The 27,699-nt window shown below is 40.1% G+C and overlaps 1 protein-coding gene across 5 annotated transcripts in view; it reads right to left on the bottom strand.

The window, feature by feature from the left end:
• ZNF81 (zinc finger protein 81) overlaps nt 1-27,699 on the bottom strand; it is an 87,639-nt gene that overhangs the window by 39,502 nt on the left and 20,438 nt on the right. For 4 of the 5 annotated variants that reach the window (XM_036897070.2, XM_036897074.2, XM_036897072.2 and 1 more), the window contains 2 exons: nt 11,709-11,835; nt 6,558-6,653 (listed from right to left, as the gene is read on the bottom strand). In XM_036897070.2, coding sequence (XP_036752965.2) covers nt 6,558-6,653; nt 11,709-11,835 — 223 coding nt within the window. The remainder of the gene's footprint in view (nt 1-6,557; nt 6,654-11,708; nt 11,836-27,699) is intronic. The other variant, XM_057496083.1, reaches the window with a different exon arrangement.

Here is a 27,699-nt window from a genome sequence, read left to right as displayed (position 1 = left end):
CCAGCATACATCTACATCTGCGAGAACTCAACAACACATGAAGGGGGTAAGATACAAGCCACGGCCAGGCGGGACCCAAACGCTCCCCCACAGCAGAACCCAGCAAGAAGAAAGGAGTTGGAACGGGGAGAGAGTGAAATCCCAGGACTGCTAAACAACCAGCTCTAGAAATCCACACCTGGAGCACAGACACAAGATGCACGGGGTGCTGGATATTAGAGAAATGGAAAAGCAAAACCTGCTGGCAGGTCCCCGCAACCGGCGCCCTTGAGACAAAAGAAAAGCGAGTGCTTTTTGCAAGTCTTAAAGAGACAGGGACCTCAAAGCTGGACGAAGTCGTCCCTGCACACTTAGCCAGCAGCTGTGAATCCGGGAAACTTTAGGCGCCCTAAACCCCTGGGCAGCAGCACAGCTCTGAAGCCCCTCATGGCACTAAGCAGCCTGCCAGCTGTTCCCCCAACTGGCGTGGACCCCAACACACCGGCCCAGTAGTGGGAGAGTGGCAGCGCGCGCCAGGGGGGGCGGTGCTGGAGGGGACTGGGAGCGGCCCGTGTGCGCCAGCGTTGCCAGAGGGGACCGGGAGCAGCTCGTGTGAGCCCGCCGCGGCGGCGACCTAACAACTCGGGAGCGACCCACGCGTGCCGGTGGCAGTGACGCCAGAGGAACCTGGGAGACGTACATGCAGGAGAGGCCCACGCATACCTGCAGTGGTGCCAGAGGAAGCAGTCACTCCCAGCAGCTGATCGGAATCCCAGCCCGATGCACAGCCACTCGGGCCAGACCCAAAGGCCGCTGGTGGCACACAGCTGCCTGGAAAGGGCGCCGTTATTGCGGAGGAGCACACCTGGCATGCCTGCCACTTCCTGCAGGGCTCCGTGCTACTCTGAGGGAGTCCCTGCCCACAGCAGCTTAGGGGATTAACCCAGTGGCTGCTCCAGGAGTGCGGGTAACCAACACAGGCAGCGGAGAAGGGCAAGGCATCCAGTAAACAGGAAAGGAATTTCTTCTCCCAACTGACACACCCGCAACATGCCTACAGCCACCGTTATCACCATGAAAAGGCAAAAATATTTAGTCCAGTCCAAAATAGTTCAGACAACCTCTGAGAGAGGATCTGCAGAGACAGACCTAACCAGTCCCCCTGAAAAAGAATTCAAAATAAAAATCATAAACATGGTGACAGAGCTGCAGAGAAATATACAAGAGCTAAGGGATGATATCTGGAGGGAGATTACAGAAATGAAACAATCTCTGGAAGGATTTATAAGCAGAATGGATAAGATGCAAGAGGGCATTGATGGAATAGAAACCAGAGAACAGGAACACAAAGAAGCTGATGCAGAGAGAGATAAAAGGATCTCCAAGAATGAAACAATATTAAGAGAACTGTGTGACCAATCCAAAAGGAAAAATATCCACAATATAGGGGTACCAGAAGAAGAAGAGAGAGAAAAAGGGATAGAAAGTGTCTTTGAAGAAATAATTGCTGAGAACATCCCCAAACTGGGGGAGGAAATACTTGCTCAGACTACGGAAGCACACAAAACTCGTAACAGAAGGCACCCAAAGAGGACAACACGAAGACACATAATAATTAAAATGGCAAAGATCAAGGACAAGGACAGAGTATTAAAGGCAGCCAGAGAGAGAAAAAAGGTTACCTACAAAGGAAAACCTATCAGGCTATCATCAGACTTCTCAACAGAAACCTTACAGGCCAGAAGAGAATGGCATGATATATTTAATGCAATGAAACAGAAGGGCCTTGAACCAAGGATACTGTATCCAGCACGATTATCATTTAAATATGATGGAGGGATTAAACAATTCCCAGAGAAGCAAAAGTTGAGGGAATTTGCCTCCCACAAACCACCTCTACAGGGTAATATAGAGGGACTATTCTAGAGGGGAGCACACCTAAAAAGAGCACAGAACAAAATACCCAACATAAGAAGAATGGAGGAGGAGGAATAAGAAGGGAGAGAAAAAATCATCAGACTGTGTTTATAATAGCTCAATAAGTGAATTAAGGTAGACAGTAAGGTAGTAAAGAAGCTAACCTTGAACCTTTGGTAACCACAACTCTAAAGCCTGCAATGGCAATCAGTACATATCTTTCAATAATTACCTTAAATGTAAATGGACTGAATGCACCAATCAAAAGACACAGAGAAATAGAATGGATAAAAAACCAAGACCCATCTATATGCTGCTTACAAGAGACTCAACTCAAACCCAAAGACATGCACAGATTAAAAGTCAAGGGATGGAAAAAGATATTTCATGCAAACAACAGGGAGAAAAATGCAGGTGTTGCAATACTAGTATCAGACAAAATAGACTTCAAAATAAATAAAGTAACAAGAGATAAAGAAGGACATTACATAATGATAAAGGGCTCAGTCCAACAAGAGGATATAACCATTATAAACATATGTGCACCCAATACAGGAGCAACAATATATGTGAAACAAATACTAACAGAATTAAAGGAGGACACAGAATGAAATGCATTCATTTTGGGAGACTTTAACACACCACTCACTCCAAAGGACAAATCCACCAGACAGAAAATAAGTAAGGACACAGAGGCACTGAACAACACACTAGAACAGATGGACCTAATAGACATCTATAGAACTCTATATCCAAAAGCAACAGGGTACACATTCTTCTCAAGTGCACATGGAACATTCTCCAGAATAGACCACATACTAGGCCACAAAAAGAGCCTCAGTTAATTCCAAAACATTGAAATCCTACCAACCAACTTTTCAGACCACAAAGGTATAAAACTAGAAATAAATTGTACAAAGAAAGCAAAAAGGCTCACAAACACATGGAGGATTAACAACATGCTCCTAAATAATCAATGGATCAACGACCAAATTAAAATGAAGATCCAGCAATATATGGAAACAAATGACAACAACAACACAAAGCCCCAACTTCTATGGGATGCAGCAAAAGCAGTCTTAAGAGGAAAGTATATAGCAATCCAGGCATATATAAAGAAGGAAGAACAATCCCAAATGAATAGTCTAATGTCACAATTATCAAAATTGGAAAAAGAAGAACAAATGAGGCCTACTAAGGTCAGCAGACAGAGGGACATAATAAAGATCAGAGAATAAATTAATAAAATTAAGAAGAATAAAACAATAGAAAAAATCAATGAAACCAAGAGCTGGTTCTTCGAGAGAATAAACAAGATAAGCCTCTAGCCAGACGTATTAAGAGAAAAAGAGAGTCAACAGACATCAACAGAATCAGAAATGAGAAAGGAAGAAATCAAGAGGGACCCCACAGAAATACAAAGAATTATTAGAGAATACTATGAAAACTTATACGCTAACAAGCTGGAAAACCTAGGAGAAATGGACAACTTCCTAGAAAAATACAACCTTCCAAGACTGACCCAGAAAGAAACAGAAAATCTAAACAGACCAATTACCAGCAACGAAATTGAATCGGTAATCAAAAAACTACCAAAAAACAAAACCCCCGGGCTAGATGGATTTACCTCAGAATTTTATCAGACATACAGAGAAGACATAACACCCATTCTCCTTAAAGTTTTCCAAAAAAAATAGAAGAGGAGGGAATACTCCCAAACTCATTCTATGAAGCCAACATCACCCTAATACCAAAACCAGGCAAAGACCCCACCAAAAAAGAAAACTACAGATCAATATCCCTGATGAACATAGATGCAAAAATACTCAACAAAATATTAGCAAACCGAATTCAAAAATACATCAAGAGGATCATACACCATGACCAAGTGGGATTCATCCCAGGGATGCAAGGATGGTACAACATTCGAAAATCCATCAACATCATCCACCACATCAACAAAAAGAAGGACAAAAACCACATGATCATCTCCATTGATGCTGAAAGAGCATTTGACAAAATTCAACATCCATTCATGATAAAAACTCTCAACAAAATGGGCATAGAGGGCAAGTACCTCAACATAATAAAGGCCATATATGATAAACCCACAGCCAATATCATACTGAACAGCGAGAGGCTGAAAGCTTTTCCTCTGAGATTGGGAACAAGACAGGGATGCCCACTCTCCCCGCTGTTATTCAACATAGTACTGGAGGTCCTAGCCACGGCAATCAGACAAAACAAAGAAATACATGGAATCCAGATTGGTAAAGAAGAAGTCAAACTGTCACTATTTGCCGATGACATGATATTGTACATAAAAAACCCTAATGACTCCACTCCAAAACTACTAGAACTAATATCGGAATTCAGAAAAGTTGCAGGATACAAAATTAACACACAGAAATCTGTGGCTTTCCTATACACTAACAATGAACTAATAGAAACAGGAATCAGGAAAACAATTTCATTCACAATAGCATCAAAAAGAATAAAATAGTAGGAATAAACCTAACCAAGGAAGTGGAAGACCTATACCCTGAAAACTACAAGACACACTTAAGAGAAATTAAAGAGGACACTAACAAATGGAAACTCATCCCATGCTCTTGGCTAGGAAGAATTAATATCATCAAAATAGCCATCCTGCCCAAAGCAATATACAGATTCGATGCAATCCCTATCAAATTACCAACAGCATTCTTCAATGAACTGGAACAAATAGTTCAAAAATTCATATGGAACCGTCAAAGACCCCGAATAGCCAAAGCAATCCTGAGAAGGAAGAATAAAGTGGGGGGGATCTTGCTCCCCAACTTCTAGCTCTACTACAAAGCCACAGTAATCAAGACAATTTGGTACTGGCACTAGAACAGAGCAACAGACCAGTGGAACAGAATAGAGACTGCAAACATTAACCCAAACATATATGGCCAATTAATATGATAAAGGAGCCATGGACATACAATGGGGAAATGACAGTCTCTTCAACAGTTGGTGCTGGCAAAACTGGACAGCTACATGTAAGAGAATGAAACTGGATCACTGTCTAACCCCATACACAAAAGTAAACTGCAAATGGATCAAAGACCTGAATGTAAGTCATGAAACCATAAAACACTTAGAAAAAAACATAGGCAAAAATCTTATGGACATAAACATGAATGACTTCTTCTTGAACGTATCTCCCCGGGCAAGGGAAACAAAAGCAAAAATGAACAAGTGGGACTATATCAAGCTGAAAAGCTTCTGTACAGCACAGAACACCATCAATAGAACAAAAAGGTACCCTACAGTATGGGAGAATATATTAATAAATGACAGATCTGATAAAGGGTTGACATCCAAAATATATAAAGAGCTCACCCACCTCAACAAACAAAAAGCAAATCATTCAATTAAAAAATGTTCAGAGGATCTGAATAGACAGTTCTCTAAAGAAGAAATTCAGATGGCCAACAGACACATGAAAAGATGCTCCACATTGCTAATCATCAGAGAAATGCAAATTAAAACCACAATGAGATATCACCTCACACCAGTAAGGATTGCCATCATCAAAAAGACAAACAACAACAAATGTTGGCGAGGTTGTGGAGAAAGGGGAACCCTCCTCCACTGCTGGTGGAAATGTAAATTAGTTCAACCATTGTGGAAAGCAGTATGGAGGTTCCTCAAAATGCTCAAAATAGAAATACCATTTGACCTAGGAATTCCACTTCTAGGAATTTACCCTGAGAATGCAGCACTCCAGTTTGTAAAAGACAGATGCACCCCTGTTTATCGCTGCACTATTTACAATAGCCAAGATATGGAAGCAACCTAAATGTCCATCAGTAGATGAATGGTTAAAGAAGATTTGGTACATATACACAATGGAATATTACTCAGCCATAAGAAAAAAACAGATCCTACTGTTTTTTTTGCTCAGTGAAATATTTATGCTCAGTGAAATAAGCCAGGTGGAGAAAGACAAGTACCAAATGACTTCACTCATATGTGGAGTATAAGAACAAAGGAAAACTGAAGGAAGGAACAAACCAGCAGTAGAATCACAGAACCCAAGAATGGACTAACAGTTACCAAAGGGAAAGGTACTGGGGAGGATGGGTGGGAAGGGAGGGATAATGGTGGGGAAAAAGAAAGGGGGCCTTACGATTAGCATGTATAGTGTGGGGGAAGCACGGGGAGGGCTGTGCAACACAGAGAAGACAAGTAGTGATTTTACAGCATCTTACTACGCTGATGGACAGTGACTGTGACGGGGTATGTGAGGGGGACTTGGTGAAGGGGGGAGCCTAGTAAACATAATGTTCTTCATGTAATTGTAGATTAATGATAACAAAGGAAAAATGTGATGGAAGAAGGGAATATCCAGGAAAGCAAGAACCATAGTGAGAAAGCCTGGCATATGATCCTGAGTATAGGAACTGCAGCGATTCTCCTGGAGGAAAGCCAAGCAAAGAAGACAGCTGATAACAATAAGGGAAATAAAGAAAGAACAGTTTGGTACCTTAGAGGCCAATGTTATTTTTAAGAAATTTCTGAAGTTTAGAACCTTCAAGAAGGGTAGAAATATTAGCATTTGAAAGGCACAGGCCTCTTAGGAAACAAAAGTATTCCCACGTCTCCCCTCTGCCTGGATCACACTTACTCACCTCTAGAGCTCTGATGTGGGGTTTCTCCCTCCAATGTCCATGGCCCCTCTCCTTGCTCTAACTTGAAGATGACCTCTGGTTTAGGAACTGCATACCCTGTTAACATAACATGATAAAAGAGAATTGGGTCCAGCTAATTACTTTCCATTTGTTCTTTGGAAAAGTAACCACATTTCACTAGAAAAAGAGTAATAATCCTGAAAGTGAAAAGGACTGAAGAATCTCAGACCAATCAAGGATGATACCCTCCACAAACTTCAGATGTCCCAATGTACTCAGCAGCTGGGCATGGAAACACCCTCACTTGGGGCTCTGTGTCAGTTTGTCAGGGCTGCCATAACAAAACACCAAAAACCGGATGGCTTAAAACAACTGGATGGCTTATTATCTTACATTTTGGAGGCTACAAGTCTGAAATCAAAGTGTTAGCAGGGTCATGCTCTCTCTGGCAGACAGAGAGGGGAAATCCCTCCTTCCATCTTCTAGCTTTGGATGTTTGCCAGCAATGTTTGGCATTCCTTGGTTTCTCAATGCATTACTCCATGCACATGGCTATCTTCTCCCTGTGTGTCTTCTCATTGTGTTCCCTCTATGTGCGTTTATTTCTATGCTCAAATTTCCCCTTTTTAAAGGGACACCAGTCATATTAGGGCCCAATCAATGACTCATTTTAATTTGATTACCTCTGTAAAGGTACTTTCCAAATAAGGTCACATTCTGAGGTACTGGGGGTTAAGACTTTCACATATCTTTATTTGAAGGAACACAATTCAACCTATAAAAGTCTGCCTTCTGACCCTCTAAAATTCATGTCCTTCCCATGTGCAAAATACACTAACCCCACCCCAATATGCCCCAAAGTCTTAATCATTCCAGCATCAACTCTTAATTCCAAAATATCATCTACACATCAACTCCAAGTCTCAAATCTTATTATCTAAATCATTCAAATCAGTTATGGATGAGACTGGAGTATGGATCATCCTGGGGCAGAATTCCTCTCCTTGCAAACCTGTGAAAGCATACAAGTTAGCTGCTTCCAAAATACAATGGAGGGACAGGCACAGGATAGCCATTTCCATTCCAAAAGGGAGAAATCAGGAATGAATAAAAGGTATCACAGGTCCCAAGCAAGTTTGAAATCTAGCAGGGCAAATCCCACTAGATTTTAAGGCTTGAGAATAATTCTCATTGCTCTATCCTCCAAGCCTACCAGGTTGGCAGCCCCACCCCCTCAGCCCTGGGCCAGGAGTGGCACCACTGACTACCTTTAGTGGTCTACTAGCAAAATGTTTGCCACCTATTCCTGTGACCTTATGCTCTCTGCTGTTCTAGAAGTTTTAGTTTCCAAAGGGAGGAATTCTTCCATCAAGAGACACAACAATGATTCCATTTAACTGGAAGCTAATGCCACCTGGACATTCTGGGCTCCTTATGTCCCTGAATCAACAGGCAAAGAAGGGAATTACTGTGTTGGTTGGAGTGACTGATCCTAATTGCTAAGGGGAAACTGGATTGCTACTACCCAGTGGAGGTAAGGAAGAGCGTATCTAGAATAAAGGAAATCCTTTAAGGTGCGCCCTGTGATTAATGTCAATGGAAAACTTCAACTATCCAGTTCAAGCAGGACTACTACTAGCCCAGACCCTTCAAGAATGAAGGTTTGGGTCACCCCACCAGCTAAAGAACCACAACCAGCTGAGGTGGTTGCTGTGGGCAAAGGGAACAAGGAATGGGTACTGGCAGAAGGAATTCAGCCTTAACACTGCAATCGAAACCTTGCCTCAGTTTGTAGTCTGCAGGCCTGCCCTGCAGATTTTGGACTCAAGACTGTAACATCAACTCATGTGAATTTCTAGCCTGCTAACCTGCCCTATAAATTACAACTTGCCAGTCTGTACAACTGGGTGAGCCAGTTCCTTAAAATAAATATCTCCCCTTCTGTATTTGTATGTATACTCCAGATATGTATATACCCCCATTCTGTATGTGAGTGTATACTCTAAATATGTACATATGTGTATCCTATTGGTTCCATTTCTCTGAAGAACCATAATACAGATTTTGGTACTGAAAGTGGCTCTAGAGGAACAGAATCTTAAGGATGAGTTTCCTGAATTGGTTATGGGGTTTCTGGAATTTATTCCCTATTCTGATTTGATGTAAAGGCACTAAAGTCTGTATTCCCAGTAGTAAAGAGGCATGATGTGGCAATAGAGACGTGCAAATACCACCACTAGATACTACTAATCAAGTGCTTATAAGAGTCAAGGTTCTAGATGTACTTGTACTTGATACCTTAGAAATTTCTGTCAAATTTACAAGTATTATAAGATTGCCTGGTTGCTCCTAATTGCACTAGACAAAATGGGGCAATAAAAGGATGAACTCAGGGATTTGATTTCCCAGCTCAAGCACTGCATAAATGACCTGAAAATTTCCATGTCTGTGCTGAAAGAAACTCCTAGGTCCTGCAGCTGCAGAGTGAGATTGCTGAAAACCAAACCCAGAGTCTCATCCTGCGAGTGGCTAAATTACAACACAAATTGAATTCCCAACTGCGTAGGGTGTCTGCTGTCAAAGTGAGAGCACTGACTGGGAAGGAATGGGATCCTGAAAATTGGAATGGGGACATATCAGGACACTGAACCTCTAAATCCTGATGAGTCTTCTTTGCCACTAGAAGCAGTCCTCCCACCCATCTGAAATTAACCTGACTTTGCCTGAGGAGACTGCAATGGCCTTCCCTGAGATACCTTAACTTTGTGAGGCACTGCTGATTCCCCTCAGGACCTACCTTCCACTATTCTTTGCTTCTAGATCTACAATTAGGCTCAAGTCTCATCAGGGCCCACACAGTGAGGTACAGAGTGTGACCCATGAGGAGGTGCACTACACACCAGAAGAACTGCACGACTGGTCTGATTTATACCAACAGAAGTCTGGGAAATGCATGTGGAAGTGGATATTAAGAGTGTGGGATAATAGAAAGAACAAGTTGGATCAGGTCAAATTTATCAGTATGTGCACATTAAGCAGATTCAAACATGGACCAAAACGGGGCCTGTACTGAATGCAGTTGAAATGCCAGAACTGCTTTAGTGTACTATAGAGAAAAGAGAAAGGCGTCCACAGGCTTAAGGAGACTGGAATGTCAGAGTGGATTTATCATGTAAGACTTGCTCACCCACACTACGAGGACACAGAAGACACACCTGTCACAACTGTGACAAATAAATTTGCGAAGGGGCCCTCCTTTTGAGAAATAGCTTTTGGCTTGCCCATAGAGCCTTGATTTATTTGCTCACTGAATTAATATTATATTAGTCAGGGGAGGAAAAGAAACTTAACAAGGATTCCCTTAGTGATGGTGAGTGATCACAGAAGAACCCAATGCAGAATCCTTGCCCCATGGTGCGGAAATTTAGCAAATGGTCGGGACCCACTCATAACGGGGCACAAATCCTTGTGATCAAGGCCCAGCCTGTAGATGGTGTGAAGCCAGAAGCAGCCCCTGGAGCACTGAGCCTGGGTCTTCCCAGAGTCATGTTACTTGAGAGTGCAGCCCAAGGTGGGTGGCAAACTCTAAGGCTAAATACTGGCAGAAAATTGATAGTTAACAAGTACTGTAAGGGGAGGTTGAAAATACTGGCACAAAATTGATAGTTAACAAGTACTGTAAGGGGAGGTTGAAAATAACTTTGAAGAGAGGGTTCAAGAGAGCATGGAACTGTGAAAGAGGTATGACCTCAGGTCACATGTGACAACCCTACACCCTTGGCCCTGGGTGGCAGCTCTGACCCCTCCACCCTGGAACCAAGTAGCCATTTTACCATCTGGAACTAAGAAGGTGATGGCCTGTCCCTCCCCACTATCCTGGCCTGGGCCATCTGCAGCTGTGTGGAGTCATTCATCTCTTTTCTTGAAGGATAACACATGTTCACAGACAAATAGCTTTGCCAGGCTATCTCCTATCTGTAGAATCCCAGATAGTGGACAGCCTTCCTTCATCTTTTTCCCATCTCTGTCCTTTTCAGTTTAAGTTGTCAGTTTAAACATCTCATTTCTACTGAGATGGTTGACTGGAACCACAAGTCATACATCTAATCTCTTTAGCAATGGTTGTTCGGCCACACACTTGGGTGTTCTTTCCGTAGTACATCTCATTTTTTGCAATGTATGTATAGGCTGTGAATTTTTTGCAATTTATGTATAGGCTGTGAATTTTCCAAACCTTCAAGTTCTGCTTCCTTTTTGCTAACAGTTCCTTCTTCAATGTATCTCTTTCCTCTCACATTTTACCATAAGCAGCAAGGAGAACCCAGTCTATGCCTGTAAAACTCTGCTTAGAAATCTCCTTAAATATCCAAGTTTCTCACTTACAAGTTCTACTTTCCACCTAACAGACACAATTCAGTCAAGTTCTCTGCCCCTTTATAATAAGGATCGCCTTTCCTCCAGTTTCCAGTGACATGTTCCTCACTTCCATCTGAGACCTCACCAAGCGCACCTTTAACACTCATATTTCTACCAACAGACTCTTCAAGGCAATCTAGCCTTTTTCTGTCAAGCACCTCAAAAACCTTTCTAGCCTCTACCCATTGCCCAATGCTGAAGCCACTCCCATGTATTCTTAGATATTTGTTAAAGCAGGACCCCACTTCCTAATACCAAAATCTATATTCATTCCCTAGGGTTGTTGTAACAAAGTACCACTAACTGGGTGGCTCAAAACAATAGAAATGTCCATGCATCAAGGTATCCATAGGGCCATGCTCTCTTTGAACGTTCTAGGGAAGGAACTATCCCATGCTTCTCTCATAGCTTCCAGTGGCCTCCGGCAATTCTTGATTTAATGGATGCATCATTCCAGTCATATGGCCATCTTTCCCTTGTGTGTTTCCACATTGTCTTCTCTCTATGTGTGTCTGTCTCTGTGTCTAGATTTCCTTTATAGGACAACAGTCATACTGGATTAGGACCCACCATAAATGACCTCATTTTAGCTTGATTATTTCTGTGATGACACTACTTCCAAAAACAGGTCACATTCTGAGGAACTAAGAGTTAGGACTTCAATGTATTTTATTTGAAGGATGCAAATTTACCAATAATAGGCTCCTTGCAGATTCATAAGATGTCTGTGCTTACCCACTGACAGCAGGTGGCTGTAGTTCTCCAGCATCACGTCCTGGTACAGGCTTCTCTGAGTAGAGTCCAGTTGCTGCCACTCCTCCCTGCTGAAGTCCACAGTCACATCCTCAAATGACACTGAAACCTGTAACAACACAATCCTGTTGAAGGTTACATGGTCAGCCCTGGGGGATGGGGAAAAGATAGGTAGGAAATAGTTTTTAATGATTTTTTACCATAATATACCATATAGTATGCCTACTAAATACCTATATAAAATGTTGTATAGAATACAAACACCTAATTATAAATTTTTGCTCTTCATTGTGTACAAAATTTAGTCAGTCTTTAATTTTTCAAAATAATAATTTTGTACAGGATTTGACCTTGATCCTATTTTTTTGCTCATTTTAACAGGAAATTTATATCCTAGAACTTTTAGAAGAAAGCATGTACACTTTTTTTTAAACTTTACATAGCTCTCTCTACTGTCACTGCAATTTATTCTTCAAAAATATGGCCATTTTCTCTTTTCACTGCTCACTTTTAATTTAATTCCATAGTGGTCAGAAACTATACTCTGTATGATTTCAACATATGGTCTATCTAGGGGAATGTTTTATGTGTCCCTGGAAAATGACATATATTCATCTATTGATAGGTGTAGTGTTTTATAATATATAAATCAAGTTGGCTGACTGTTTTTGAAATTTTCTTTCACCATACTTATTTGTCTTCTATTTGTTCTACCAATTTTTTTGTCAATTTTTTGGTAAAAACTGACAAGATGTTCAAGCTTATATGGCCAGGCAAAAGACCTAGAAAAGCCAAAGCAAGGAATAGCATGGAGGACTTATACTACATCATGTTACGACTTATTATAAAGCTACAATAAGTCAGACAGTGTGGTATTGATGTAAATACAGGCAGATATATCAGTGGAACAGAAGAGAGAGTACAGAAACAGGTCCATACCCATAAGGACAACTGTTTTTTGACCAAGTGATACAAAGGGGGAAAGGAAAGTGTTCAAAAATTGTACTGGAACAAATAGATATAAATTTTGGAGGAAAAAACATTTTTTTTTCAAAGTGTCATTGATATACAATCTTATGTTGGTTTCAAGTGGAAAAAACAAATCTTCACCCATACCTTACACCATACACAAAAGTTAAAAAAAATTAAGTTCCAGTATGACTGAATTATTTTATCAGACCAGCCCCATACAGATAACAACTGTACTCTGAAAAAAATGTAAAAAAACCCAACTATCTGAAGATACTGAAGAGCAATCAAAATCAGGCATTTATTGGAATAGAGTTGACACTTAGAAGATAGGCTGACAAAGGATGTGTTTATCATATTTACAGCTCTTAGCCAGTGCCCAGTGAATGCCATGCAGGGTAGCTAAAATTCCAACAGAAAACCGTCAGTCTTATTCACTTGATGAATCAAAGAGGAATTCTGCATTCATCATGACCACTGGGAAGTCAAGGGAGAATCCAGAGAGCAGTTACCAAATTCTGGTTATGAGCTCTGCCTAAATCCGTGGTTGACTACAAAAATGAACTGAAATTTGAGCTACCACACACCACACAGGAGATAGTTTCCAGTTTGAGTCCAGCCAAGTTAAGTGCTCACAAAACAAAAAAGCAGCAATCTTCAGGGGAACTAAACAGAACACAAACTCTCTGCAATATGATTCACAACAATCAACATACAATCCAAAATAATCAACATATAAAGACACCAAAAGGTGTCAAGAGAAACAGAAGAGGTTCATAGAAGAACTTCAATAGAAGAGAAAATACAATCAGAAACTGACCCTGAGATAACTCAAAGGTTAAAATTGGCTGAAAAAGATTTGAAAGCAGTTATCTATTTTCAAGAACATAAGGAAAAATATGTGCATAATGAGTGAATAATAGGATAGCTCAACCAAGAAATAGAAACTAAAATATAAGCAACTACACTATTATAAAAAATTTTACACCAATAAATTTGACCACCTAGAATATATGGATAATTCCTAGAAACATACAACCTACCAAGACTGAATCATGAAGAAACAGTAATTCTGAACAGACTGATTACTAGTAAGGAGATTGAATCAGTAATAAAAAACCACCCAACAAACAAAATTCCAGGATCAGACAGCTTCACTGATGAATTCTACCAAACATTCAAAGAATTAATACTAATCCTTCTCAAACTCTACTGAGAATTAGAATAGGAAGGAACACTTTGAAACTCATTTTATAAGGCCAGCATTACCCTGATAGCAAACCCAGACAAGGAGGCCACAAGAAAATTAAATGTCTATATCCCTGATGAATGTAGATGTAAAAATCCTCAACAAAATATTAACAAACTGAATTCAACACATTAAAAGTATCATTCACCACGATCATGTGAGATTTATTCCAGGAATGCAAAAATGGCTCAACATTCACAAATCAATGTGATGTACCACATGAACAAAATGAAGAAAAAAATCACATAATCATCTCAATATATGCAAAAAAAGAATTTGATGAAATTGAACATCTATTTGTGATAAAGACGCTCAACAAAGTGGGTATAGAGGGAAGATATTTCAACATAATAAAGGCATTTATGACAAGCCCATAGCTAACATACTCACTGGTGAAAAGTTGAAAGCTTTTCCTCTAAGATCAGGAACAAAAAGGATGCCCCCTGGTGCCACTTTTATTCAGTGTAGCATTGAAAGTCCTAGACAGAGCAATTATGCAAGAAAAAGAAGTACAAGACATCCAAATTGGAAAGAAAGAAGTAAAACTGTCACTACTTACACATCATACTATATATAGAAAACCCTAATGACTACACCAAAAAAACTGTTAGAACTAAGAAATAAATTCAGTAAAATAAAATCAGCAGGATACAAAATCAATACAAAAGAATGCATTTCTATACATTCACAATGAACTATCAGGAAGAGAAATGAAGAAAACAATCCTGGAATTCTGGGAAGATGGCAGAGTAGAGAGAGCCTGATTCTACCTTCTCCCACCTAAACACAGAGCATTTCACCCTACTGAAGAATGGAGATCAACATGAACACCTTCTATACAAAGAGGGACAGAAAGATCACATTAAAAAAAGGCAGGAGAGACAGAGACTGGGTAACCCTGGGTCTCCATGCCCAGCACAGCAACCAGCAGAGAAGAGTGGGAGAAGTACTGCTGAGAGAGCCAGGCATGGACTCCCTGCCCTGAGACACTAGAAAAACTCTTGCAGTTTAAAATGCAACTAGACCATAAGTGAAAGAACCCACGTTTCAGAACCAAACATTGGCTACTCAGCAAGAAAACCACTGGAGGCAACCCAGGATCAGAGGAGTCAGATAGCATCATTCTTTGTTTGCCTTCTTCACACCTTAGTGCAGCTGAAAGCAGGATCTGGACACACACGCCAATCTCAGACTTGTCTAGGCAGCCCCCAACCCCTGCCATACCCTGGAGATCCAGCAGTCCTGTCTTGTTGCCCACTGTCATCCACTGGGCCAGCCCCCATCAGCAGGACCAGAAAGTTCCCCAGACCACAGGGAGGGTGTACAAACCTGTGGGCCAGCGCCACTGAGGCAACTCCTCAGAGCCATGTATCCACTGCTTGGGAATGCTGAAGTGGGGCCTGACTTTGGCTGCCAGTGGGACCTCCAGGAGGCCACAACATTGGAATTCCCTGGAATAGCCCACAGTGCACAGGGCCTATAGGCAATTGTGCGTGTGGGGTCTGACCCCAGCCACCAGAAGGACCCAGTGAGCACTGACATGGGAGCCCAGAGAGCATACTGGTTTATGGGTGAGGATGGACTCCGCTGATGCCAATCCAAGAGTTACCAGGAGTACACCCTTCACTCTCTGTTGGCCTACCACCCTCCCCCAACCAGCACAGAACCCACAGGTGTCCACCCAGAAGCCCCTCCAACAGGCTCCCAAAATCACGCCCCTGGGACATGCCCTGGGAGCACCAGAACCAGGAAAAGCCTGTCCCACACTCACTTGGCCTCCAGCTTGCAATAACCATGAGGCACACCCAGTGTATCCAGGGGACCCTTCTACACAAGGCCAATCCTTCAATTATGATGCATCCTGGTGTGGACCCCCTTTGGTTCATCTTGTTATTTGGAGTTTAAAAGTAAGCCCTTTTAACTAATTCATAGACCCAAGCACAGAAAGTCATACAAAATAAGGAGACAGGAATATACTCAAAATGACAGCACAAGAAAAAAACCCAGAAAGAGAAACTAAGTGAAACAGAGTTACCCAATCTACCTAATAAAGAGTTTAAAGCAATGCTTATAAAGATGCTCACTGGACTTGAGAAAATAATAGCAGAATTCAAGGTGGATTTAACAAACAGATAGAATATCTAAAAAAGAACCAATTAGAGATGAAGAATCCAACAGATGAAATAAAAATTACACTGGAGGGAATGAACAACAGACTAGAGGATGTAGAAGAATGGGTCAGTGACTTGGGAGATAGAGTAATGTAAAACACTCAAACTGAAGAGCAGAAGAAAGAAAAAAGAAATGAGAATAGGGTAAGAGAGCTCTGGGACAACATCAAATGTCCTAACATACACATTATAGGAGTCCTAGAAGGAGAAGAGAAAGAGAAAGGAGTAAAAAAATTACTTGAAGAGATAATAGCTGAAAACTTCCCTAACCACAGTTTACCAGGTCTAGGAAGCACAGAGAGCTCCAAATAACAAGATGAACCAAAGGAAGTCCACACTAGGACACATTATAATTACTATGTCAAAGATCAAAGACAAAGAGAGAATCTTAAAAACAGTAAGAGGAAAGCAACAAGTGATGTATAGGGAAACCTCATAAAGTTAACAGCTGATTTTTCAGCAAAAACTCTATAGGCCAGAAGGGAATTCCTAACCTTACAACCAAAGGAACTAGGAAAAGAACAAACAAAGCCCAAAGTTAGTCAAAGGAGGGACATAGTAAAGATCAGAGTGGAAATAAATAAAATAGAGAATAATAAAACAATAGAAAAAATCAACAAAATCAAGACACCTGGTTGTTTGAGAAGATAAAATATATAAACCCCTAATCAGACTTAATTGAGAAAAAAAGAGAGGACACAGGTAAACAAAATCAGAACTGAAAACAGAAAAACTACAACCAACACCACATAAATTCAAAGAATTATTAGAGAATTCTACAAAAAATTATATGCCAATAAATTAGACAACCTAGAAGAAATGGGCAAGTTTCTAAGAACATACAACCTTCCAAGACTGACCCAAGAAGAAACAGAAAATCTGAACAGACCAATTATTAGTAATGAAATTGAACTGGTAATAAAAAAACTCTCAACAAACAAAAGTTCATATCCAGATGGCTTCATGGGTGAATTCTACCAAACATTTAGATATGAGCTAATACCTATCCTTCTTAAGTATTCCAAAAAATAAGAGGAGGAAATATTTTCAAACTCATTCTACAAGGCCAGTAGTACACTAATACCAAAACCTGTCAAAGACACTACAAAGGCAGAAAAGCATAGACCAACATCCCTGAAGAATATAGATGCAAAAATCCTCAACAAAATATTAGCAAACTGAACTAAGAAATACATCAAAAGGATCATCCATTACAACCAAGTGCAGTTTATTCCAGGAATGCAAGGATGGTACAATATTTGTAAATCAATGTGATACCGGCATTAACAAAAGGAAGGATAAAAACCATGATCATCTCAACAGATGCTGAAAAAACATTTGATAAAATTCACCATCCATTCATGCTAAAATCCCTCAACAAAGTGGACATAGAGGCAACATACCTCAACATAATAAAGGCCATATATGACAAATCCACAGCTAACACCATACTCAATGACACAAAGCTGAAAGCTGTTCCTGTACAATGAGGAACAAGACAAGGAGGCCCACTCTCACCACTTTTATTCAACATAGTACTCAAAGTCCTAGCCATGACAATCAGACAAGATAAAGAAATAAAAGGCATCCAGATTGGTAAGGAAGAAATAAAACTGTCACTATTTGCAGATGACATGATAATATATATAGAAAATCCTAAAGATTCCACCAAAAACTATTAGAATAATTGGATTCAGCAAAGTTGCAGTATACAAAATTAATACACAGGAATCTGTCATATTCCTATATACTGGCAATGAACTAGAAGAACAAGAAATCAGGAAAACAATTCCATTTATAATTGCATCAAAAAGATTAAAATACTTAGGAATAAACCTAACCAAGGAGGTGAAAGATCTGCACTCTGAAAACTGTAAGACACTGATCAAAGAAATTGAAGAAGACACAAATAAACAGAAACCTATCCTATGCTCATGGATAGGAAGAATTAATATTGTCAAAATGACCATACTGCCCAAAGAAATTTACAGATTCAATGCAATACCTATCAAAATACCAACAGCATTTTTCAATGAACTAGAGCAAATAATCCTAAAATTTATGTGGAACCACAAAAAGACCCAAAAGCCAAAGCAATCCTGAGAAAAAAGAACAAAGCTGGGGGTATCATGCTTCCTGAATTCAATCTATACTATAAAGTTACAGTGATTAAAAAGTATGGTGCTGGCACAAGAACAGACACATAGATCAATGGAATAGGATAGGGAGCCCAGAAATAAACCTATGTATATATGGTTAATTAATAATGAGAAAGGAGTCCTGAATATACAGTGGGGAAAGACAGTCTCTTTATTAAATGGTGTTGGGAAAACCAGACAGCTACATGTAAGAGAATGAAAGTATACTACTATCTTACATCATACACAAAAATAAACTCTAAATGGATTAAAGACCTAAATGTTAGACACTAAACCATAAAACTCTTAGATGAAAACATAAGCAAGAATCTCATGAACATCAACATGAGTTTTTTATCTGGGTATGTCTCTTTGGGCAAGGGAAACAAACAAAAGCAAAAATAAACAAGTGGGACTACATCAAACTAAAAATCTCCTGCACATCAAAGGAAACCCTTAACAAAACAAAACAAAACCTACTGTATAGGAGAATATATTTGTAAATGATATATCCAATGAGGGGTTAATATCCAAAATATATAAAGAATTCATACAACTCAACATCAAAAAACAAATAATCCAATTAAAAAATGGGTGGAGGACTTGAATCAACATTTTTCCAAAGAAGACATACAGATGGCTAACAGACACATGAAGAGACATTCAACATCACTAATCATCAGGGAAATGAAAATCTAAACCACAATGAGGTATCACTTCATACCAGAATCGCTATAATCAACAAGACATGAAATAACAAGTGTTGGTGAGTATGTGGAGAAAAGGGAACCCTCCTACACTGCTGGTGGGAATGGAAATTGGTCCAGGCACTGTGGAAAACAATATGGAGGTTTCTTAACAACCTAAAAATAGAAATACCATACAACCCAGCAATTCCATTTCCAGGAATTTACCCAAAGAAAACAAAATCACTAATTCAAAAAGATACAGGCACACCTATATTCATTTTGCAGCATTATTTACAATGGCCATGGTACAGAAGCAACCCAAGTGCCCATCAACAGATGAATGGATAAAGAAGATGTGGTACATATATACATGATATATTACTCTGCCATAAAAAAAGAAGGAAATCTTGCCATTTGTGACAATGTGGATGGACACACAGGGTATCATGCTACACAAAGTAAGTCAGATAGAGAAAGACAAATGCCTTATGATTTCTCTTACATGTAGAATCTAAAAAAACAAAACAAACAAATAGACACATAAATACTGACAACAGACTGTTGGTAACCATACGGAGGGAGTGGGGGAATGGGTGAGATAGGTGAAGGGGAGAGAGAAATATAGAGCTCAAATCACAAAATAAATTAGTCATAAGAATGGAAGTACAACACAGAGAATATAATCAATATTATGGTATCTTTGTATGGCAACAGGGTAACTACACTTACCGTGGCAAGCATTTAGTACTCTGTATAATTATCATATCACTATGTTGTACATCTGAAAACAATATAATATTGTATATCAACTATATTCCAATAAAAAAAGAACACAATCCCGTTTACAATTGCATAAAAAAAGAATAAAATATACTTAGGAATAAATTTAACTGAGGTGGTGAAAGACCTGTATACCAAAAACTTTAAGACACTAATGAAAGAACTTGAAGAAAACACAAATAACTGGAAAGATTCTCTCTCTCTCTCTCTCTCTCTCTCTCTCTCTCTCTCTCTCTCTCTCTCTCTCTCTCTCACACACACACACACACACACACACACACGAATACTACTCAGCCAGAAAAAGAAGAAAATCTTGCCATTTGCAATACCATGGAAGGAACTTCAGGGCATTATGCTCAGTGAAATGAGTCAGAAAAAGACAAATACTGTATGGTCCCACCTTTATGTGGACTCCAACAAAAAGAAAAAACCAAAACCAAGCTTATAGATACAGAGAACAGCTGGTGGTTGCCAGAGGTGGGGATGGGTAGTGGGTGAAATAGGTGAAGGGGTCAAAAGGTGCAAACTTCCAGTTACAAAATAAATAAGTCCTGGGATGTAATGTATAGCATGGTTACTATAGTTAATAATACAGTATTGCCTGTTTGAATGTTGGCTGAGATAGTAAATCTTAAAAGTTCTCATCACAAGGAAAAACATTTTGTAACTATGTAATGGTAACAGATGTTAACTAGACGTATTGTGGTAATCATTTTTTAATATATACAAATATATATTTGTATGTATTACATCATCTTGTAAAACTGAAACTAATATAATGTTAATGTCAATTTTACACTCAATTAAAAAAAACTGAATAGTCTAGAAGAGAAAAAATACAATCTGTGACTAAAAAGTTCACTGGATGGGCTTAACAGCAGAATGGCAATAACAGAAGAAAGACCTAATGAATATAAAGACAGACTAACAGAAATTACCCAGTCTAAAAGGTACAGAGAAAAATTTTGAGAAAAAAAGGACAGAGTTTCAGGGATGGATAAGACAAAATCAAAAAGATTTAACATATACGTAATTTAGGCCCCAGAAGGAGAAAGGAAAGGGGCAGAAGAGATCTTTTTAAAAATGAGGAGAAACTCCCCAAATCTTGTGATAGACATAAAATGTACAGATTCAAGAAATCTGGCAAGCCCCAAGCAGGATGCATCCACAAAAAACCATACCTACACATACAGTCAAGAAAGCCAAAGAACAAAAGAGTTTGAAAGCAGTCAGAAAAAAAACCCAAAAAAACAAAAAATGACGTATTACACAGTTGCAGGTAAAATTGTAATATTTCCAGAATATCTCGCCTGGCTTTAGTACATTTGCATATAAATAGGCATTCAGAGGTGGAAAGAACTATGGCTTTAGTGAATTTGCATGATCCCTCAGGGGTGGAGAGAAGTTCATCTCCATATCAGTGGGTAATTACCTAGGCAACTGAGGGATTATCTGTACCTGAGAGTTGAGGGGGAGGACCGGTTTTGCTTCTGCTGGAGCAGGAAAGAGAGAAACGGCCCCAGACTGCAGTTTATAAGCAATAAACGGATTTTTAACTTTATTTCTCCCTTTGACTGATTTCAGTTTTTAGAGGTATTTTGTCCCGGGATTTCCTTTCCCCGGACTTACAACACAGAAAAAGTAATTCAAATAACCATGAAAAAAATGGAGGTCAAACTAAAGTTGAATGATACTTTAAAACACTGACGAAAATAAGTGTTATCTGGCTGGCAAAGTTACATGTTCCTCAATTAGGTCTCAAAGCCTAGGAATAATTCCTCATGGCTTGGCTCCACCCTGTGGGTTCTTGGTCTCACTCTGAGTCATGTTTCTTTTTCCATGAAAGGTAGCAGAAGAGTTTTCTCAGCCTGATTCCCTCCAGTAGAATTTTGGGGGTCTAACATATTTCCATTTTTGTATTGTCTCTATCCTTTTCAGTCTAAGGTGGTAGTGTTTCTGCCGATAACATTTGCTCTACAATTTTATGGGCTGTCTGTGAAACTCATTGGATTTACTCCCTCAGACAAAAGCTGCATCCATAAATCTCTTTGCAATGGGCTGTTCTCTATCTTGGACTCCTGTTCAGAGGGCTGAGGGACAACTCTCCAAAGCTTCCTCTTGTTTGAGAAGATCTACGTAGTACATCTAATCTTTTCAAGGGAGTTTTGTGTGGCTGAATGATCTGATCCTCTGATCTTTCTGAAGTCTTAAGAAAAGGTTGCACAGTTACATCTTTTGCTTAATTTCTAGATTATATTTTCCTGATAATCCTTCAAACCCATGTGGGTAAAATTGTAATATGTCCAGAATATCTCATCTGGCTTTAGTGTATCTGCATATCAACAAGCATTCAGGGGTGGAGCGAAGTATGACTTTAGTGCTTTTGCATATCAATAGGCATTCCTCAGGGGTGGATCGCAGATTATCTCCATATCAGTGGGCAATTACCTGGGCAACAGGAGGGCTTATCTGAACCTGAGAGGTTAGGGGAAATGCTGGTTTTGCTTCTGCCTGACCAGAAAAGACAGACAGCCCCAGACTGCAGTTTACAAGCAATAAACAGATTTTAAACTTTATTTCTCCCTTTGACTGATTTCGGTTTTAGAGGTATTTTGCCCCGGGATTTCCTCTCCCCGGACTTACAAGCCATTTCTTAATCTTAGCATCTTGTGCTATCAGCAAAGGCTAATAATTTTCAAAATCATCAAGCCCTGGTTCCTTTGGTTTAACAGTCTTGCCCTCAATTTAGTTATTTCCTTTCACATATCACTATAAGTAGTAAGAAGACTGATACCTTCAACATTCTGCTTGGAAATATTAAATCAATCACCAACTTCATTAAGCACAGGCTCTACTTTCCACATAACTGCAGATGACAGTGTTGTTAAGTTTTTATCACATAGGATCCTCCAGCTTCCAAAACATATTCTTCATTTTCTTTGAGCCCTCAGCAGCAGTATTTTTGAAGACCAAATTGCTACTAATAGTCTGTTCAAGCAATTTAGTATTTCTCTAATATGCTGCTTAAAATCATTCTAGCTTCGACACAAAACTCAGTCTGAAAGATATTCTGTAAGCCTGGGAAGAGGAAATCCCAGAGCAAAATATCTCTAAAAACTGAAATCAGTAAAAGAGAGAAATAAAGTTTAAAATCCATTTATTGCTTACAAACTACAGTCCGGAGCCTTCTCTCGGATTTCCTGCTCCAGCAGAAGCAAAACCCATCCTCCCACTCAAGTCTCAGGTACAGATAAGCCCTCAGTTGCCCAGGTAATTACCCACTGATATGGAGACGAACTTCTCTCCACCCTTGAGGATATGCAAATGCACTAAAGCCATACTTCTTTCCACCATCTGAACACCTATTGATATGCAGATGTACTAAAGCCAGACGAGATTATCTGGAAATATTACAATTTTGCCCACAGGCCACCCCTCCAGAAATCTCGCTCAAAATTTACTCGTTTCCCCTCTTCCAACCAAACTAATGACATACAATAGCACAACAGCAATAAAATCATGACAATCCTCAAGCTAGAGGATTCATCCTATGCAGATTAAGTAAATGTACTTTACAGCACAATCTCTTACTGAGCACAAAATGTTTCTACACTTGTCTACTCATTCCTAACAACCATGCTAGATTGCTCACAAAAATTTACCGAACATTAGAGTCAAGCCTCTTCATTAAGCATTTTTTTCTTGACAACAGCAACACAGTCATGATAATTCTCAAGCCAGAGGATTAAGCTAGATTCAAAGTCCCACGCAGATTAAGTCCAAAGCTAGTCCATTTCAGCCATCATGTGGCAGCTGCAGTCGGGGTGCACATCCAGGACATAAGCACTGTAGAAGCAAATAACTGATTTTGGGTGGGGCCACTTTGCTGTTATTCCAGGACTACACAGGAGGCCAGCTTCCAGGCCTTTTCCCCAAGGTGCCAGAAGAGCCAGCCATTGCTGGTCCATGTGTTGAAATGTCCACGGCCATGTCCACTTTTTAAAACATTTTTTATTAAGGTATTATTGATATACACTCTTACAAAGGTTTCACATGAAAAAACAATGCCACAGATTCACTATTTGCCTTCTCTGTGCTACACTGTTTTCCCCATGACCCCTCATACCATGAATATTTTTATGCTGTGTTTGATGAAGAGTGGACAGTCTCAGAGGAGTAATATGATAGGTCAAGGAGTTAAGAGGCATGTGCAGTAAACTGGGAGAACTTAGCAAGGCCCGTTTGTTAGGATTCTCCTTGGCATCCCTTTGTCTTCAGAGTTAACGGTGCTCCTTTCCTCCTATATAGGGAGGGCACCTCTCACGTGAGGGTTTTATGACCTGCTTGGCATGCGGGGTGGGAGGTGGTATCAGAATGACCTTCCTGCTTCTGCTGTTTTCTCAAACTCCTTCAGCTTAAAATATTCAATATATGTCAAGGTGCCATATTTGGGGGTAGCTTGTTCTGAACCCTATCACCAGTCTTTGTTAAAAATAAAGGCATTCATACTATTTACAATAGCCAAGAAATGGAAGCAACCTAAGTGTCCATCAGTAGATGAATGGATAAAGAAGATGTGGTACATTTACACAATGGAATATTATTCAGCCATAAGAGGAAAACAAATCCTACCATTTACAACACCATGGATGGAGCTAGAGGGTATTATGCTCAGTGAAGTAAGCCAGGCAGAGAAAGACAAGTACCAAATGACTTCACTCATATGCGGAGCATAAGAACAAAACAAAAACTGAAGGAACAAAACAGCAGCAGACTCACAGAACCCAAGAATGGACTAACAGTTGCCAAAGGGAAAGGGACTAGAGGGGTTGGGTGGAAAGGGAGAGAGGAGGAGAATAAGGGGCATTATGATTAGCACACAATGTGGGGGAGGGGGGGGCACAGGGAAGGCAGTATAGCACAGAGAAGACAAGCAGTGATTCTACAGCATCTTACTACCCTGATGGACAGTGACTGTAATGGGGTATGTGGTGGAGACTTGATAATGGGGGGAATCTAGTAACCACAGTTGGTCATGTAATTGTATATTAATGATACCAAAATAAAATAAAATAAAATAACCCCCCCCAAAAAAATAGTGGTTCAAAATCTCTCTTAACCCTTGCAGAATAAATGATACCAACCCCACCTTAGGAACACAGCAAATAAGCTTAAATTTGCTGGCCCAAGCTATTGTGGACAGTTGTGTAGCTCTGGACTTCCTCCTATCTAGTCAGGGAGGCATCTGTGCCACAGCCAACAACACACCTTGCTGCACTTGGATATGCACCACAGGCTAAGGAGAACAGTCACTAAACTTGAGGAAGAAGCTATTTGGCTTTCTGACATTGATATGAATGGCCAATGGGACATGTTCTCCTGGGCCGAATATAGGATCCTGGCTTTGAGGTATATCACAAGGATTATTAATCCTTCTGTTTATAAATTTATGCCTTGCAGTTGGGGATGCATCCTGCCCAGAGTCTTAAATGCTACTATACAGCCAGTCTTGACAAATGATTCAGTAACACAGACCTGAGAACAACTATACCTCCACTGGCTCTGTGCACAGAGGCAGCCAGCTCTGAGCTGACAAATTCACACATGGAGATCAAATCTGGACTGACAGTGGCACAGACCTGGGCATTTCCCCATTGCCTTATTTCCAGACATAGTTGTTCAAGGACAACTTTATGAGGGTCCTGACAATGTTGAATTCTACCTGAGCCCTGAAAACAGCACACTTACGAAATCTTTCCATCCTATCGCATTCTTGAAAATGACTTAATGCAAAGAATACCCTTCCCAATGTGATTTAGGTAAGACTTGTTGACTCTTTCTCATGACCCTCAGAAGACTCCTGGGTTTACTGTGACAAAGCCAAACACAGACCTTTATCCTTCTGCTGAATCTGCTAAAAGGCCAAATGCAAACGCTCCAATTGCCCATTCATTGTCCCACAAATGATTAACAGAGATTAGAAATCTGCCCCCACTTAAACTAGCTAAACACCAAGATAAACATTTTCTTTCAGCTGGCTGAGACTTCCCCTGAATACAGAAACAATCCCACCTATAAACTACCCCACTATAACTTGTCTATGCCTCCCTATGAGAGTAAAAGGCAAAACTACCCAGCTGAGACAGTCTGACCTTCAGATTTGGAGTGCTTTCCCCATTGAAATAGCCTTAATAAAATCAATTTCCTCTCTTGTTCAGTTTTGTTTTTAGCAGTTAAAGACTATCAGCTGACTGAGAGGCCACAATGGAGGCACTCAACCTCTGTCCCAACTGCTGTGGGGGCCCACCAACTGTAAACACTTTCTTCCAGGGGGCATGCAAGATTGTACTCTTTGTGTGGAAGCCAAATATTAACTTGACTCCCCCCACCACCGAAAATGGTGATTTGCACCTTAGGGGTAGTCATAAGTGACCTGAAATGTTTATGGTGGGGACCAGTGCTTCACATAGCCTTTAAATGACTCTGGAGCTCTCTCCAAAAGAAAGCTACCCTTGGTTTTTAGAAGGAGCTTCCTTAGAGGGATAAATGGCTTGTTACATATATGTACCCTGAGGGCAGTTATTCATATGATAGGAATCACTGAATTAGAACAAGTGGTAGGAAATTTGTCCCTGATTTTAGCCTCAAAAGGCATTCTAGTCAGCCTCAGCATACTGCCCAGGGTTGTTACAGATGATGAAATTGCCCTATCAGCAGAATCTGTGCAATTGCTAATTCTTCCTGCTGTACCTAGTTAGTGTCTCAGGCCAAGTGAAAAGGTCAAAATAGAAACTTAAGGAGGAAAGCACTTGGCTTTGTAAGGAAACCTTGATAGCTTATGGGATTTGTTCAGTTGGTTGAGTCTGAAACCCTGGAGGTCATGATTGAGCAAAATACTGCAGATTGGCCCCAGTCTGCCACTTGGAGTCTTGTTGATCATAGTTTTAATTAAGTGCTACATGAGACAAACTGAACAGATTTGGCCCTAGCCTCTGTCAGTCAGATTAATGAGAGAGGCCAATGGAGTAGTGTACCTGTAGGAAAATTTGCAGAAGGCAAGATGGTGTAGGAACACGGGGTGGATATGGTTGGGAGACAATTCTCCATGGGTCTGTCACATTTCTGCACATCTTGTGATCACAAGCACTGACTGCTCTTTCTTCTGGACTATCTCTTCAAGGATGTTTGTAGAGCAAACAGCCTTGGAACATACTGTGCTTCCCTCCAGAGCAAAGGACAAGTATGCTTACTGCTCGTTATATAAAAGAGCCAGATAATCTAAGCAACCCATTGTGTGTGCAGGTGTCACCTGGCCCTCTTCATGTCACCCTGTAGGAATTGGGACTCTGAGAACTGGAGCAAATGTTAAGACTCTGGCTTCCATTGACATGGTATTAAAGTTCTTTTCCTCTAATGCAGGAGTCTCATGTCTTCTGCCAGCATCCAGGCCACTGTGGCAGGCTCATCTGTCAGTTTGCAAATAGGATAAAATCTCATACGCTTCCCAGTTCTTGATGGAGACATAGGAACAAAATGCAATGTGTGGACCTCATTTGGATTCTAATCTGAAGTAACCAACTTAGAAAAAAACACTTGCCTGAGCTGTCTTAAAATTTTGTGTAATGGGTTGGCAGATCTCAATAAAAAAGTTAAAAAAAAATAAAAACAATACAGAAATGAAGTCTTTAACATTTCCTGCCAAAACAGCAGAGGACAAACAGATGATTATGATCAGTAAACAAAGTAAAGTGGAAATGAACAAAGACTTTAAAACACAAAAGAGGAAAGATGACAGAAATATGGAAGAGAGGAAGATCAATATATACATATACTTTGTGTCCTTAAAGAATTAACAAAAGCAAATTAAAGAGACACACCCTCAAATACAGAATTCAAGGAAAACTTACAGTAAATGAAAGAACTCTAAAAAGAGCAGTATACAAATCTTGTCATTACTCACACTGGAAAGTTAACAGA

Source organism: Manis pentadactyla, chromosome X (assembly GCF_030020395.1).
Source record: "Manis pentadactyla isolate mManPen7 chromosome X, mManPen7.hap1, whole genome shotgun sequence".
Classification (NCBI taxonomy): domain Eukaryota; kingdom Metazoa; phylum Chordata; class Mammalia; order Pholidota; family Manidae; genus Manis; species Manis pentadactyla.
The sequence above is the reverse complement of the archived record's forward strand: the minus strand, read 5'-3'. Positions and strand labels throughout refer to the sequence as shown.